This window comes from Heterocephalus glaber, unplaced genomic scaffold (genome assembly GCF_053883595.1).
Source record: "Heterocephalus glaber isolate CG9 unplaced genomic scaffold, H.glaber_assembly_v1.0 deba00001600, whole genome shotgun sequence".
Lineage (NCBI taxonomy): Eukaryota > Metazoa > Chordata > Mammalia > Rodentia > Bathyergidae > Heterocephalus > Heterocephalus glaber.
Window position 1 is genome coordinate 7,145,008 of NW_028258372.1, and position 17,952 is coordinate 7,162,959.

The 17,952-nt window shown below is 37.6% G+C and overlaps 1 protein-coding gene and 1 non-coding gene across 5 annotated transcripts in view; one reads left to right on the forward strand and one right to left on the reverse strand.

Annotated features, from left to right (window-relative positions):
* Cnst (consortin, connexin sorting protein) overlaps positions 1 to 17,952 on the forward strand; it is a 102,859-nt gene that overhangs the window by 66,890 nt on the left and 18,017 nt on the right. For 3 of the 4 annotated variants that reach the window (XM_021265501.2, XM_021265502.2, XM_021265503.2), the window contains exons 4-10: positions 958 to 988; positions 3,341 to 3,427; positions 3,986 to 4,100; positions 6,306 to 6,327; positions 6,491 to 6,584; positions 7,334 to 7,405; positions 11,868 to 12,769. In XM_021265501.2, coding sequence (XP_021121160.1) covers positions 958 to 988; positions 3,341 to 3,427; positions 3,986 to 4,100; positions 6,306 to 6,327; positions 6,491 to 6,584; positions 7,334 to 7,405; positions 11,868 to 12,769 — 1,323 coding nt within the window. The remainder of the gene's footprint in view (positions 1 to 957; positions 989 to 3,340; positions 3,428 to 3,985; positions 4,101 to 6,305; positions 6,328 to 6,490; positions 6,585 to 7,333; positions 7,406 to 11,867; positions 12,770 to 17,952) is intronic. The other variant, XM_004853486.4, reaches the window with a different exon arrangement.
* On the reverse strand, positions 10,807 to 10,908 carry LOC147823073 (U6 spliceosomal RNA). Its single transcript, XR_015444616.1, has one exon. It is a non-coding gene; the product is annotated as a U6 spliceosomal RNA (small nuclear RNA).

Consider the following 17,952-nt stretch of genomic DNA (forward strand, 5'->3'; position numbering starts at 1 on the left):
GGGATCTAACTCTGGTCCTTGGGCTTGTGCAGCAGGTGACGAATCCACTGAGCTAAATTCCTGGCCCTGAGAAACTATTTCTGATTTCATTTTTTCCATTTCCTCTTTTGTTGCCGGTTCAGAGAGTCCAGGTGGTTGAGTATCAGTGTTCCATCTTGTTTCCGTTTGGGGTTGCTCTAGGTGATCTCGAAGTCTGGTTTTGAAACTTGTTTACGTGCCTTCTCATTTCAGTGGCGGGGAGGGGATGTATGCTGCTGGTGCCCACGTGGCTCACCTCCTCGCTGCTGGGGGTGGTGGTATGGCAGCCTGGAAGTTTCACCTCCTCTGTGCTGGGGCAGCTCTACTCCTGGGCACTGGGGTCCTTGAGTCTGTACTCTTTATCTGGTGTTCTTTATAATGTGCAACACTCTGCATATTCCAAACATCATTATTCAACCGTTAGCATTTGGCCTGATCATTTTTAAAAATATCAAACAGAACCAAAAGCACAGTGTCCCATGAGGTTTTCAGCTGGCAGCTTGTGAACAAGGAATGAAATGAAGGGGATGTAAAGGTCCTAAATGCCATGACATGTTTCTGTGTTTTGATTTAAAATAGGGAGAATAATCTTTTTACTCATGTTATAGCTTTGTAATCCTCTGTAGCATTTTTCTCATTCTTTTAGAGTTCTTGATGCCAAACTCTAATGAATGAGAAAAGTTTGCTGTGACTTGAAGTTGGAATAGAAAGAACGAAGTTGTGCAATTCCAGAGAATGCCTATGCTTGCTTTGCTTGAAGTGAGGAAGACTTTAGAATCATATCCTGTGCCCACAAAGTTCTTCTGAACTGATGAGTTTAGTTAATAAGTGTTTTCTTACTTTAATATCAGAAAGATTCAGAGTTAAGATCTGGATTTCTTGAAAATTTGTTATTTTACCCAAATAGTAATTTAATATCCTCTGTTTGTTTTCTTACAGATAGCAGAATCATATTTCCAGGAAGAAGACTGTATCCTTTTCTTAAGTGTAGGAAGAAATTCATACTACTCTTAGAGAATAATCCATTGTTTAAAATTAAGGTTTATATAATAAAATATGCAGACCATATGGGCTCAGTGAGTTTTAATAGTTGTTTGTACACATATAACTACACCAGAAAGCAAGACGCAAGAAATATCTGTTATTCCAGAAATTTTTCTGGAACCACCCAAATTTGACCTTCCATAAATAAGTCCTAATTTTACCAAAATTAAATATTTCTGAGTGGAGGGGAGCAAATGTTGCTGAAAGATAAAATATATAAATCTATACAATTATCTTTGTCTTAAATTAAGCAGACACACAAGTTTAGAGTAAGTCACATATACTACACAGTAAATTTTATGGCTATCTTATCCTAGCTACATAAAAGTATTGCTTAAGAATGAGGATATAGTCTAAGAAATACATTGTTAGGTCATTTTGTCATTGTACAAACATTATGCTAAGACAGATACTGCATCTTTACGTGATGTAGTCTCATGGGCGCAGTGTCCTACATGTTTCATCATTGACCACGTGTCATTATGTGGCATGTGACTATATATAGCTAGAAGGGAAAGATTAATTCTTCATTAATAATAAACTGAATACAGTAAATATTTTTGAATGAGGCCACATATTAACTTTCATATAGGGAATGGTTTTCTCACTTTTTTCAATTTTCCTTTTTAAAATTGCTTTTATTTTAGGGGATTAGCCCAGTATATACTGTCATACTTGACCACTTTGAAACTCGTGGAATTTGGTATGTGATCCATTTTGGTTTGAAAATTTTGTGCTGGTACTTGACACCAAGCTAGAACTTGTCATTGTCGATTGCCTTGTGACTTGCTACCCTTTCTAGCCAAAACAATTTCTTTGACAGTCATTATTTGGGTACTTCTTGAGCACCCCCGAACCAATTCATGTCAAGTATTAAAGTACCACTGTATTCTGTAGATGGAAGGTGTCCTCAGCATCTGTTTTTCCCCATTAAAGTAATTTACTTTTCTTTCTAACCTTGTTAACTTCCACCACAGTTCTGACCAGATGGAGGATAAGCAGTTGCTATACTGAACCCTGTCAAGGAAATAAGCGTACAACTTCAGACAGTGGTAGTTTGTTTCTAACAGCAGTTGTGGAAATCTAATTCTGGTGGAATTGAAGGAAGAACTGTCCCTTTTTCTTAACAAAACAATTTGTATCTGATAGAGTGCAGTGTAGACCAGCAGTACCAGAATCTTAGAAATGCGAGTTCACAGGCCTCAGAATCAGACCTTGCAGGGAAGAGGAGGGCAGATCCATGAATCTGTTGTCACAAGTTTTTCAGATAATTTGTATGTTCTCTAAAGCCTGAGAAACACTGGTATTTTTGTCGTGGGCAGAGGAGAAAGGAATTGTTCCTACTTTTCCTGGACCTATTTTATGATCCCAGAGATGTCTGTAAGACTTCAAGTATGAGAGGGAGAGCTGACCTCTGAGTGTGGGAAAAACAAAAAGCTAACCTGTGAGTTTTTCTCCTCTTTTTTTTCTGGGTCAACATTTAGAACATTGCCCAGAGGAAGGTAGCCAGTTGGACAGTGTATTTTGACCTAAGGTGCACATATGTGTGATTCAGATGGGAAGACAAAACTTCATAGGAAGAGCTGCAGCAAAGTGGAGTCACATAATTAGAAAAGTCACTGTGGCAAGTTAATTAACTTTTTTCAAAAGATCTATGTAACTTTTGCTTTGTCATTGTTCAGGTAGGTGATCCTTTGGTCTTATGGGAAAAAAACATTCAGTGGGAAATAAGGATCGAGGTGTATTGAAACCAGGAACAAACACTTGCATAGACAATCACATAGTTGTTTGGCAGAAAATCTTTTAAGAAGAGAAATAAAAAAAGGATAACACATAGACTCCAAGATTCCTTGTAGTCCTGTTTCCATTTAAATGCCTTTTAGTTGACTCTGCTAGAACTATACTAGCAAACAAGCATTCTTTGAACATTAAAACCTTTTAATTTGTGTTTGCTGGGTGGCATAGAACCCAAATACCTGCTGCAAGAACATGCTGCAATGAAGATTATCTACTTCAAAACCAAGAAACATTACTTTAGATATATTGAAGTTTAAAAGAATTTAGAGTCACTTCATTTTTGGTGGTGGGTGTGCTGGGGTTCAAACTTGGGACCTACTTGCGAGGCAGGTGGCAGAACCACTGAGCTAAATCCCTGGCCCCAAGTCACCTCATTTTTTGATCAGTTGCATGTTTCTCACTTTCTATATGACATTACTTTTCGAACATGGGATTTAATGTCAGAGTCTGGACTTTTGTTTTCCTCAAATTATCTATTCAGATGAGAAAGCAATGAAATTTATTCAGCTTGAACGATTGTATCATAAGCAGTTGCTGGCAAATCTTTCTGCCATTCAAGAACAGTGGGGTGAGTACAGACTAACACAATATAGAACTATCAGTAATCTAACAAATTGCTATCTAGAAATTTAAAATATTTGACCCAGTTTTGTTAGAAAATAGGTTTCCACCATCACATTAACATGGCAAAGTATGGGGCTGGATGTGTAGTTCAGGGTAGAGCATGTACCTGTCATGCATGAGGCCCTGGGTTTGAGTCCCAGCATTACAGGGGTGGGGGTGGAAGTGTTGCAAAGAATGTAGCATTTTTGTCACAGGTCTATTTTGCTCTGAGAAAATTCTTTTCTCTTTGTATTTTGCTCCTCCTATCAGCGCCAAGAACGAACACTTGCAGTTATTTGCATTTCTTCTGTTCACACTGCATGCCCTACTGGCTAATTTAGTCTCTATGAAATTTACTTATACTGCAAAGTAATCGCTTAGCTATTTCTAATTGTGTTAACTTTTGGGTTGTTTGAAAAGATAACTTTGCATATTACTTTTTATCAATGTCACCAGTTAACTGTTTTTTCCTTTCTAAATGTGCTTTGTAAGAGCTAGTGACTAACAAATATTTTAAATTTAGAAGCAAAATGGAAAACTGTACAACCTCATACAGTTACGCCTCTAAGGAATTCAGAAAAAGGATTTAATGGTGAAGATTTTGAACAGCTTGCTAAATTTTGCTCAACACATCAAGAGTAAGTATGTCAGATTTTAGTTACAGTGAGTTGGAGTAGAATATTGAAGGATTATATTGAGTATTGAAATACAAGATCCATTTCTTTGGTTTTTTGATATTTTCAGCTGGAGAAATTAAAATGGGTATAAAGAAGTATGGAGTTCCTTTCTTAGCTTTTCTCTTTCCTACAGTGAATTCAGTAAAAGTTCAGCTTTACATAAATTCAAGGGATCCTTCTGATTAGAGATTTTAAAATACAACTTCTAATTTCAGTATCATTTTAGTTAAGAAACTAGGTGATTCAGATGGGTTAAACTGTGTATTAAGACTTTTTCTACCAGCTTGCCAATATTTGTATGTTATAGAAAAAAACCATTTTAAAGAGTAATCTAATTCTGGGAAGTAAATGTAGTACCATATTTAACCAGAACACTTCAGAAGGAAAGCTACATTTACCAGTTAAATTTCAATCGTTTCACGTGTATCAAGGAATTGGACTTTTAAAACTGAATTATAGTGGTAACAACACACTTAGTGTTTTTAAAAAGTCTTTCTTTGAAGACCCATGTTTCTTAATGTGAGGGTTGTGACAATATTTAAATTAGTACAGATTACTGGGGTTTAGACAATTATTCCTCAATACAGAAGCTAAAAGATTGGTCTTTGATAGCTTTTTCTCTTTTTCTGTCACAAACATGAAAACTAAAGCATTATGTGTTAATAGTGAAACAGTTACAAATAATTGTTATTTAGCTAATGCAGAAGATAGAGAACTTTCTTGGGGATCTCATTGTTTTGGAGATGGCCTTTGAAGAAAGATTCTAGGTCCCCAGGTGAATGTTCATTCAAGTCTCCTGATGACAGTTTTCTTGTGTTAGTGAGTTTGAACTTTTAAAGTAGTAGTTTCAGAGATTCTGAATTATAACCTAATTCCTTAACGTGCTAAGTAGATTAACTTTCAACTTCATAGCATTTTAAAATAGAATCATTAAACTTTTAAAATAATATAGATACTTTTCTTGCCTTTCCTCTGGAATTAATAACTTCTTAGCATGTTTTAAGTATTTAATATTTATTGAACATAAGATGATCATAGTAGCTTTAGATAATTATCTCAAATTATTGTTCATAAAACTTTATAATATTGCTGGGAATGTAGCTCAGTGACGCTGCACCTGCCTGGCAAGCACAAGGGCCCTGAGTTCAATCCTTGGTACCACAAAACAAAACAAAAAATTCTAATATTTAAAGATATTTTCTTGTTATAAATATGGTTCAGTGTAAAAGCTTGAGGAATTTTTCCCTAGCTGTATGTGTCCATATGCCTGTCACTGACAAGATCCAAGGCACAGGACATTCTAGCCGCTCAGAAGGCTCTCACCCCTGGCCCACCATGATCACCGCTCTCGGTTGCCTAGCTACTCTTCTCCAGTTCTGTAATTTCATGTACAGCATTGATTGTTGCATTAGCTTCTTGTGTATGTGTGTTACATGCTGTTGTGTGTAATGGAAGTTTGCTGTGCATTATTGCAATACGGACTTATTGTGTGACTGCAGCAATTCATTTGTCCATTCTGTTTTTAATAGACATTTGAGTTGTCCCTAGACTTTCAATATTTTAAATAATAAAGTGGATATACATATTTTTCCTCATGCCTTTGTTGAATATATTCATCCTGTAGAGTATCCCCTAAAATTTAATATTCAAAAGTTACTTTTCTGGGCCGGGGATTTAGCTCAGTGGTGCCGCCACCTGCCTCAAGCACAAGGTCCCGAGTTCCATCCCCCGAACCAAAAATAAAAAAGAAAGAAAAAAAAGGGTACTTTTCTGGCAATCTGTTTCAATGGATAATTTCAACAAAATTATCTTCTGCCATAATCTGTTTTATACTACCACCTAGACTGAAATTAAAAAAAAAAATGTGTAAATAGTCTTTAAATACCTTATTAGCAAAAGGTTAACCTTCTTTGTTTTTACTTCTGGCTTTTAGTATTTGTAGCTTCTTTGGGTGTTTTCAATTATAATTAGATTTTAAGGAGATTAACACATGATAGCTGCACTTTGAACTATGTTAGCCAGTAGTAATGTTTCAGCCATGGAAATGTTCTGTGCTAATATTAGAATCCAGAGAAGCTGTAGTTTTTCATAGCCATTTCAGTGACATTTGCTTGGAAGCATGCTGTACTTCTTACAAATTTTTTCTTTCTCTCTTTTTTTCTACAGTCCTATTTTATCCAGACAAAAGGTAAGAGATATTTTCTTTTGAAAATATTTATAGGGAAAATATTAATGTCATATGCTTGTTGTATGGAATGTTTTAGAAAATGAAGAAACCTTTCTCAAGTTATCTTCAACTTTCTAATATAATGAAACAATTTAAAAAATAGTTTTTGTTTTTAACTTTTCAGATAGCTATAGAAAAGTCTGTGGAAAGAAAATGTTTTACTCAGTTAAGAGTGTCTGAAGAATCAAAGACAAAAGGAGCTACATCCAAAGAGCCGGGTATGTTTTAAATTGTTAGTGAGGTATATAAAAGATATTGTTTTCCTATGATATTTTGTAAGTGTTACATCTGAATTACTGTGGAGGAATCTTTTTGTATTCACATTTTTGTACATACTCTCCTAGAAAAATAGCAAAGCAAAATTTTGTATGTTGTATAATTCTATTTTGGATATCTAGTAGTTATACAATCTAAATTATTATAAAACATAAAATCATTTCCATATTTTCAGTAGGTAGCAATATTTATCTAACAATATAAAGGGCCAGGGATTTAGCCCAGTGGTTCCGGCGCCTGCCTTGCAAGCACAAGGCCCCGAGTTTGATCTCCGGTACCAAAAAAAAAAAAAAAACCAATATAAAAAAGACTGTACAAAAATGTTCTGAAATGGAATTGCTTTTGGTGTACTTAGACATCCTTTCCTGTTTGAAAAAGCAATTATTGAATGGACTTTACCAGAAATCTGTTCTGTAAATCTAGATCATTAAAAGTTGTCTTGATAATTTATCTATAATAACTTATCCTTCTACCCTTTCTTGTTGACTAATATCGAATGTACTTTAATTTGTGTGTATATATATATATATTTTAAAGCACTTAACAATGTATTTTATACCACCTTGTGTCTTCTGTCAACAAATTTTTAGAAACTGTTTTCTAAATACATGTGTTTATCGTAAAAACTAGAAAATAAAGATAAATATGTTTTAGGGTGATTTCCTTTCCTGATGTTTGGTTTTATTACTAGTTTCTGTTGCTGACCTTTATGTTCCTGGGCCTGAGAGCCCTGATATTGAAGAGGAAGTATCAGGTGGTTTAGGTGAGTGCCCCAGAAGGTATAAGATGACACTGTTATCAAGTAGCCCCTTTCCTCTGTAAAAATAATTTTTTTTTTCTCTTTTTCTCTTATAGGGCAAATTAGGGATATTGACATGGGTCAGCCTGACTATAATCTGTTCTTCCTGTCTCTTTTCTAGACACTTTTATTGTCAAAAATCAGAGTAAAATAAGCTTCTCAACAATCTTAAAAGGGGGTGGGGAACCCCCAAATAGCCAGCAGGGCTGTTTGGGTGCAGATGTGTCTCCATGTTGTACAAGTTGGGAAGAGTGCTGTTACGGGCTCACTCTTTGAATTTGAGACTTAGCACTGGCTTCCGCTTGGTGCTACCTCTAGCTTGGCCTTTGCTGTGGTACATGTGATACGGATGGGGAAACCAAGTTACCAATTTTAAAGTCCATTGCTTTGATTTACACTTAGAACTCCAGGCTTCTTGTTTCTAATTGAGTGCAGTGTGCTTTTGCTAAGTAAGTTGTTGGGATTATCAAATGATTTAACAGTCCAAACATCCTGCTAATAACCATCTCATACGGGTGTGTGATCAAATTGTGGAAAAAGGTATCTTGCCCCAGCCTGATAAAACAATATGTTTTAAAGAGAAATGTCAAAAGTATGGATGACTTTCCAAATGTAGTTTGCCTCTTAAATTGTTTCTTTTTTAAAATTGTTTCTAAATAATAAGATGAAACAATCATTTTCAGGCTAGTTTGTAAATACATTGTGCCTATGGATAGTCTGTCTGTCTGCCTGCCTGCCTGCCTGCCTGCCTGCCTGCCTGCCTGCCTGCCTGCCTGCCTGCCTCCCTGCCTCCCTGCCTCCCTCCCTGCCTCCCTGCCTCCCTGCCTCCCTCCCTGCCTCCCTCCCTCCCTCCCTCCTTCCCTCCTTCCCTCCTTCACTCCCTCCCTCCTTTTCTTCCTTCTTTGTGCTAGGGATTAAACCCAGGGCCTTGCACATGCTAGACAAGTACTTTACTTCCGAGCCACATCCCTAACCTTTTTAAAAAAAAACTTTTGTTTTGAGACAGAATCTTGCTGGGTTACCCAGGGTGACCTCAAATTTTCAGTCCTCCTGCTTCAACCCCCCAGGTAACTGGGATTATAGGCTTGTTCCACTGTTGCAAAAATGGTGGATTTTTTCTGATCACTAAAGTCAATCACTTCACTTCCTATTCATATAATGGCTTCTCAGAGTGATTCTGTAACTTTCTTTTTTTTTGGTACCAGGGGATTCTGTAACTTTTCAGTCACTGCTAGATATTAGTCTTATTTTGATTCTTCAGGACTTAGTGCTCTTCAGCTCCAAACTTCATTTGAAAACCTAAATCTCATTTTATTCCAAGCTCTTTGCTTTCCAGCTGCCAGGGCCTGGGAACATAATGTGCTGCAGTTTGAGCTCACTAGATGAGTGCTTACAACTGAAACCAGGTTGTTCTGTGGGCTAGGTGTGGCAGCTCCAACTGGACAAGCCAACCAGAAACTTTTTCGCATGGTATTTATGGTCCTCAGCTGGAAGTTGGCAAACCCCATTCCTCTGATGTAAAGGTCTTTCTGCCCTAAGCTTTAACAGTCCCTGGGGAATATGGTTCTTAGTCGTATTTAAACTCTTGATTTCTACAGATGTGTTTTGAGAGCCATCTTCTGAATCTTTGTGTATTGGTCAGCTTTCCCATTGCTGGAACTAAATGCCTGACAGATACAACTTAAAGGAGGAAAGATTTATTAGGCTTATGGTTTCAGAGGTTCCAGTCCATGGTCAGCTGGCTCCAAGGCAGGAACATCGTGGTGGAAGGACGTGGTGGAGCAAAACTGCTTACTTTATGGGGGCTGGGATGCAGAGCAGGGGAGCAACAGCATACCTCCAGTGACCCAGCTCCTCCTGATGGCTCCATGTCCTAACAGCATCTGCAGCTAGGAATATAAGTGGAATATAATGGCCCTTTGTCCCAGTCACCTCTCTAAGAGTCAAGTTGTCAATGAAGGTTAATTGGCACACTTTGGATACTAGAAACTTGTTGAACAGAGGCTTGGCCCCTTTTCCATGGTCCTCCTTACTCTAGCTCTCGATCTAAGGAGCAGGCCAGCAAGCTCAGTGGCAAAGCAAACAACCTATGGGGAATGAAATGTCTGTGTGTTTTTTGTTGTAGTCTCCTGAACTTTGAATGATTCTTTTGGTTGGGGAGAGAAGGGATGCAGAATTTTCCCAGAAGGCAGCCTCTTCTTCTTTCTCTTGATCCTCATTTGATGCTTGAGTCAGGTGGAGAGGAGATACTGTGAACTCTACTGAACAGTATTCCAGAGTTGAAGGTATCAGCCTCAGTCCCTGATTCTTTGAAGTCTGAAGATTGTTTTTAAGAAATGCCTTTTCTTTGGTATGATTGAGGCCACAATTATCAGTTAGCAATTATTAAAAATAGAATAAAATTATTATTGTATTTTTCTTTACCATTGGCACTTTTTTTTTTGGTATCGGGGATCAAACTCAGGTCCTTGTGCTTGCAAGACAAAGGGCAGAACCACTGAGCTAAATCCTTGGCCTGGCCCATTTTTCTAAATTAAACAATATGCCCATTAAAAAGTTAAAACTAACTAGATAAGATATACCATTAAACTGAGGATGAGCAAGCTGCATACTCTGTTACCTGCCAATCACTGCAATTTTCATTCATTATTTACATGAAGATTGTTTGTTTGTTTTTGTTAGACAGGGTCTCACTAGGCAGTTCAGGCTGATCTTGAGCTGACTATTGTAGTTCAGGCTGGCCTCGAACTCACAGTGATCTTCCTGCCTCAGCCTCCCAATTGCTGGGGTTACAAGCATGTGCCACCATGCCCTGCTTGTATGAAGATTTTTAACTGTGTAGTTTTAAAGTAAAAAATAATATTGTAAGTTAATTTTATTTCAGTTAAATTGAAATCAAAATCCAAACCCATTTCTGTGGCTTGCCAAAACTTATTCTTTTTGTTGCTATTCTTTGCTGCCTTGCTTTAAGATGTTTCCAGTAATTTGAAAACTTTTATTAAGGGTATTATGTTCAAATTTGTTTTGCAGGTTTTCTGTTTTGTTTTGGGGTTGTTAGTTTTTTGGACACAAGGTCTTGCTATGTAGTCCAGGCTTGCTTTGAACTCACTATGGAGGCCAGGCTGGGCTCAAATTCATGGCAGTCCTGCTGCCTCAGCCTCCCGAGTGATGAGATTATAGTCTTTTTCAGGTCTGTTTTTTTTTAAATTTTTTATTTTGGGGTTACCAGGGATCAAACTCATGACCTTGCGCTTGCGAGGCAGGTACAGTGCCACTGAGCTACATCCCTGGCCCTCAGTTTTTGTTTTTTATTATGCATGTTTGTAGTACATATGATTACATTCCTCCTGGGGAGTTGGTACATGTATAATGTGGGACATTTCATTAATTTGCATGTCATCCTTGTGCAGGGAACATGCTAATCTTGTGCCATTCCTGTTGTAGTAGCTGTTGCTGCCAAAGTGAACACATATCTTCAAATTTGAACAGAACAGACTAGTGTCCCTTTAGTGTTAGTAGACCAGACTACTATTGTGTGTGTGTGTATGTGTGGTGCTAAGGATCGAACTCCAGGCCCCACACATGCTAGGAAATACTCTACCACTGAGCTTCATCCCCAGCCTCTCAGACCCATATTTCCTTACATTTTGAATGTAAATTTATTACTCCTGTAGAAATATCTACTTATTATGCCATGTGTTTTGTTGTTGTTGTTGTTGTTCCTGCTGCTGCTGTTTTTTCTCAGTACTGGGGATTGAACCCAGGACCTTTACATTGAGCTCTCTATTTCTGGCCCTTTTTTATTTTTTTATTTTGGGATAAGATCTTGTTAAGTTACTCAAGCTAGCCTCAAACTTGAGATCTCCTGCCTCTTCTGAGTAGCTGTGATTGCAGGCATGCACCACTGGCCTGGCCTATGCCATGTCTTAAATATAATGAAAATAACTTTTCCAACTTAATTTAAATCAAAAGGCCAGTAGATATATTAATTTAAATGTAAAAGGCCAAAATGTTCAAATACGGGGCCGGGAATTTAGCTCAGTGGTTCCGGCGCCTGCCTCGCAAGCGCAAGGACCAGAGTTCGATCCCTAGTACCAAAAAAAAAAAAATTAAAACAAAAACAAAAAAAATGTTCAAACACCTTTCAAACCTTTGAAAAATTACATTCAAATATAATACTCAGTTATTTACTCATGATAACAACCTTTTCAATAACCTGTTAATTTTTACATGTAAAGGATTATTTACTAAGTATTTCAGGTATCTAGTGAATACCTAAGAGTGCTAACATGCAACAGACAGAATTTCTATTTACAGGGCTAGAATATTGTGTTGCACATATTACAATATCATACCTTTCTTCTCTTCCCTTCTCTACAAAGCATTGTTTGGAATTTTAAAACAGCTTATTTTTCTTCATCTTTAGAGAGTGGAACTTATCTTGGCCTGGAACCAAGTATAGAAAGCCAGCATAAAGAGGAGCCCCAGGAGAGCAGTGCCGGCTGCAGTCGAATGGACAGGCAGGCAGATTTCCTGAGCCTCCCAGTCACTGCAGGGAAGGACCACACGGAGGAGCCACTCTGCAGCGCCAGAGCCACACTGGAGCTCCACAACCAGTCCTCAGAGTCAGCCGGGAGCAGGTCAGGCCCAGACTCTGTTGAGAATGCTTGTGAGGACATTAGCCGCTTACAGGAGGCTCCCACAGAGGACTGCCCAGATGTGGCCACAGTAGAGGCCATTGCTGACCACCCTAAAGTGGTACCCTCTAGTGAGTCAGTGATAGAGCCATTGATCCTACCAGGCTGTGACCGAATACCTCCTGTGTTGATTTCTGAGGGTCGGTATTCACAGACTCAAAGGAAAGAACTTCATTTGCCACTTCAGGATGCTTTTGAGGCGTTGCCCACGGACCAACCTGAGAACAATGAATTAAATGTGCTGCAGCAGCCTGATCTAACAGACAGTGATGGAAAATCGCCACAGGGTCAGACTGACTCAGAGACTGGCTCTGAGGATGTACTTTTTGAAAATAATAAAATATCTGACTTAAGTGCACTCCATCCAGAAGTGTATATGGCCCCAGAGGAAAAGGGAGATAAGGAAGATCAAATCAATAAGGAAACAGAAGACTATTTGAATAGCCTTTTGGAAGAATGCTTGAAAGATACTGAAGATTCTCTTTCCTATGAAGATAATCAAGACGATGATTCTGATCTCCTTCAAGGTCTTTCTCCTGAAGAAGCATCCTATAGCCTACAGGAGAGCCTGCCTTCTGATGATAGCTGTCTTTCTCTTGATGATCTTGCCAAAAGGATAGAAATTGCAGAGGTAAGTTAGAGATAAAGTAGAATTTAAAGTAAAATGAAATTTTAACAATTATTATATTTACAAAATATTGCCTTTTTCCTGAATTTTCCCTGGCTTCAAACATGAGGTAAAAATTCTAGTTAATATAAATTTTTAATCATTACTAGTTTTATTTATTTACATGTATGAGTAAAATGACTTAATCATTATGTTTATACTTCAAGAAGATATAATCACATGCCTCTAGATATAGTATGCGTTATTATGAAATCATGTTTTTAATAGTCCTGAAACTTTTATTTGATATTCCCAGGAAATATGATGAAGACAAGATTAGTCACATTCTAATAAATTATTTTTCTTCTCATACATCTTATACATCTCATACATCTTTTTCTTATTTTTCTTCTCATACATCTATGAGATAAAATACAGTATGTATTCACTGTATCTTCCTATTGTTAGAATATTTAAAAAATTCTCTAAAATCATCTAACTGTAATGGAATTATTTTAAAATATAATTAGATAGGGATGCATTAGATGAATTTTTAAGCTGTTAAGTTGTAAAATAAGAAATATAAAAATGTCCTCTGTCTGATAATAGAATAAGAAAGTGATAAAGGCCATACCCAGGCTGTACCCCTCACCACAGTGTGGTGGGAAGAGCAGAAGCAGATTGCTTTAATTACAGTATTGATCCCACCACTTAGTCTCCTGGAGTTACTTTTTACTTCTCTAACCCTGACTCATTCTCTGACAGGGTACTAGCTACCTTTCTTTTTCTTTGCCTTTGCACTTGTTTGTTTGTTTTGTTTTGTTTTGTTTTTCTTTTTAAATCCCATTTTTAATCATTGAATTCCAACTCAGCATTATCATTTAAAAAAACTAATAAATTTGGGGAAAATGCAACAGCAGATAACAAAATATATGAGAAATGAACTCTGCGAAAAGCTCTGAGATAATTTTAACTCTTATATTACTAGCTTCCTTTAAAGTATGAGTTTTTTTTGTTTTGTTTTGTTTTTTTGGTACCGGGGATTGAACTCAGGACCTTGCGCTTTTGAGGCAGGCGCCGGAACCACTGAGCTAAATCCCTGGCCCAAGTATGAAGTTTTTTTAACCACAGCTAGATAGGATAGTGAAGCACTTTGGCCCAGTATTTTTTCTCCTGTTTAATTTAATCAGACTGCTCAACTTTTATTTATAACTGCTTCTTTACAGACTATGATTTTGCTTCTTAATAAAATTTTCAGTGTTGCTTAATGGGAACTGAGTTTCTGTTTAGGATGATTATGGAGTTTGGAAATAGATGGTGGTGATGGTTGCACAGTATTTTGGATATAGAAAAATCCTGCTCCCCCTGGTGCTGGGGATTGAACCCAGGACTTCACATACATAATGGGAAGCACTCTACCACCAAGCTATAAAATCCAGTTATAAAATGGCGAGCTATATGTACATATCACAGTTTTAAAAACAGTTTTAGAACCAGCTTAAAAGATTTAGAGCTAACAGAAAAGCGCTAGAGCCAGTGTTCATCTTCTTGCTTATTTTAACAAGATCTCTGACTCAGGAAGTTATCAAACTGTTAATGCTGTGGTCTATAACTAAATGGACTATTCCTTCCTCAAACTCATATAGTTGTCTGTTTTCCTACTAGTAGCAGTTACCTGTGAAATTATATGCATTTAAAGCTTAAAGTTTTCTGTGAAATTAATACCTAAATGGTTCCCATTCTCAAAGTCTATTGGTCTTTTAAGTTTGTCTGTTTCAGGAACCATCAAAGCTACACATGAATAACAAAACTAATTTACTTTCCTATCATAATACTTAATAGATTATTAAACATCTACTTTCTGCATATTTATCCCGTCCTCTATTCTGAGATTTAATAAAATCTGCCTAACTTTGGCAGCAAAAGAGCTTTTGTTTTTTGTGGCACTGGGGACTGAGCCCAGAGCCATACACATACTAAGAAAATACTACTGTGGAACTACATCCCAGCCCAGCAAAATAGTTTTTAAAGTTTCAGAACTAAAAATCACTAATGCTTACTACTTCCTTAATATATTACCTTAAGAATGAGGTTTTGGGTTAAATAAAATATGCAAGTAATAATGGGTTTGCTTGTAAGTGAAAACATGTAATTTTTTTTTTCCAGTTTTTGGTACTGGCACTCAGACTGAGGGCCTTGTATATGCCAGGCGAGTTCTCTACCACTGTACTACATCCCCAACCCCTAATTTTAGATTTTTTAAAATTAGACTCTAACAAAATTTTTTTAAATTTAAGTAAAAATATATCTTTTTAATCCAAACATTTTTGTGTTTTGTGATTTTAGTAAAATTTTATCAAGAGTCTTCCCTGTCTGGTGCTAAGAATATACTGAGCAACCAGATGAAGTTCTTGATCTTTTGAGGGCTCTCAGCTGTCACGCTTGGCTAATAGAATTGTTTCTGAAATATGTTTCATTCTTTCCTCCTTTTGTGAGTATAATTTCTTAGTAACTAGATAATAGGTCTGACTAGGACTTTTCGTGCCTTCGGGAACCACTAAGGCACCCAAGCCCGTGGCCTCCACCCCTCCAGACGCTGCTGTGTGGTCCGTTAGTCCTCCTGGGTTGTCTTTCTGCACCCACAGATACTTAGAGCTTTGCTTAGAGCTTTCTCTACCACTGTGTTTGTGGTAGAACACCTGGGGATGTTCTTTCTTTGCCAGGTTTTCCCATTTTGTGATCTCTACTTTCATTTTCTTGCCACTTCTTCATTGCTCAGCTGTGGTTCTAGGGGAACTTGGTTTTGATAACCTGCCCAGTCCAGTCAAAGCACTCATTTTGTTGTGTTAGTTTACACAGTTAGATTCATCACATGCAATGAAATAATTTTCACAGAAACCTCATAAGGAACTAAAATGTCTGTTATATTTGTTAACGTAGACATGTACAAATGAGACTTGTCTAGGGCTGGTAAGCTTTTTCAGATCCAGGAAGAACTTTGCTAAGTTATAGCTTAGTATGAAGCATTGCTCTTCTTTCTTATATAAAAAAGAACTGACATATCATTATCAAAAGTATAGTTTCTACTGTTTTAAAAAAGTATCAAAACATCTATCTTCATTTCGTAGATTTTGTGTTATGGGGTTTTTTTTGACACAGTGTCTCACTATGTAGTTCAATCTGGCCTCAAACTCACTATGTAGCCCGGGCTGGCCTTGAACTCAATGGCAATCCTCCTGCCTCCGCTTCCTGAGGATTACAGGTGCACACCACCATTGCCGGGCACATATCATAGATTTTTAAGGAAGTGCTTTACCGCTTGTGCAGTGTCAGCAAGTTAGAGTCACTCATTGCCTTATTCAGTAATTTTTATGAGTGGCTTCTATGTGAGTGTTATCGTCACCACACAGGGTCTGAGGAAGTCCCCAGAGAGGAGTTGGGCACCTTACTGTGCCCTGAGGAATAGGTGTATTAACTCTCATCATGGAAAAAGAATTTCAGGACATGTCAGTGTGAGGCATAGGAAGATTTATCAGGCAGAGTTAGAAAGTACGGGAGACTAGGGAAGGAGGGGTAGCTTGAGCAGCTGGAAAGGACACACTGATAAAGTAGGACCTTGGGTCTCTGTTACACCGTAACATTACAGATACGGTGAGTGAAAACACAGCTAAGGACATCACACAGAGCTCCTGCAATCTCACAGCCATCTGACTTCGGATGTTTTGGCTTTTTGCTGAATTTGGGTGTTGCAGTTCTTGGTGAAAGATGAAATTTTATTGCAATATTCATGGTATACTAACATGATTATTTCATTGTCAGGAACTTAACTCCCTTTGCCCAGGGACCTAGTAGTACAAGCAAATCGTTGATTTGGTTGGTTCTGGAAGCTAGAGGAGTTGTAGAACTCTTACTTTAAACTGCAGCTGTTCTGTCCTGTAGCCTAAGACTTAGAACTTCTAGCATCAAAATTTGATGAAAGAAATGTGCTACAAAATTCAAAGTGACATGTGGCCCAACCTCATGCTTGTAATAAAAGCCCACTCAGCTCATAGGAGTAAGAGAGATTTTTTTGTGTTCTAAATAAGTTAATAAGTGATGTGCAGGTTGAATAGTGGATAAATTTTACAAAAACTAACCTTTTTCTTTTTTTAAAGGTGATAGGATCTCTCTGTGTTCCACAGGCTGGTCTCGAACTCCTGGGCTTGAGTGATCCTTGTGCCCCAGGTACTCAGAAGGCTGAGGCAGGGAGTAGAAACCAATCTGGGCAACATAGCAAGACCTCATCTCTAAAACAAACAATAACTACAAAATCAACCAGCCAGGACCCCCCCCAAAAGAATTTGAAAATAATTATAGTATTTCAGAGATCCCCATGTGAGCAGAGTTTAACATGACTTGTCATATGAAAATTATTCATTTTTCTTCATTAACATGTATGTGTTAATACAAATAATCTATTTGTATAAATGTATATGTAACAAACCAAGTGCTTCAGAGCCAAGTGATTTTTCTCAGATTTTGTTACTTCTAAAAGGTGATGAAGAAGCCACATCTGTAATGCTTGGGACTTTTTAATCTGGATAGGGGTGGCTCATGCCCCTCCTCTATCTAGATTGGCAGTGTTAACTTGGGTGTCTTCAGATCTCCTGTGTCACACGAAATGGAGGGTGGGGAGGCATAACCTTGCACTGTCTAGTGGGGAGAAAACCCAAGGTTGCCTATTTTAATTTGTGCCAGGTGGCATTATCTTTGCTTTCTGTTTTTATCACACCCTTTACATTTTCTAGTTAATGCGTCTCTTGATTGTCATGTTTCTTGTGGCTATCTTTCTCTTTCCTTTTAGTCACTTTTATAATACTCATCTTTTTTTTTTTTTGGTACCGGGGATTGAACTCGGGACCTTGGCACTTGTGAGGCAGGCGCCGGAACTACTGAGCTAAATCCCCGGCCCATATAATACTCACCTTTACTGCCTCATCCTGGACTTTTCCAAGAGCCACCTCATAAGTTTCCCCATCCTTTGTTTCATCTCCCCCCTGTCAAATGATCTTACACAATCACTGTATAAACCTGGAGTCTCAATCTGCTATCTGAAAGAGCCGGCTACGTAAGTAATGGAAATAAATGAAATGACTTGGATGTAGAGTCATAGGGAGGTTTCCATGCCTCGCCTAGAAGTATTCATTGTTTAAAAATATTCTAAGTCA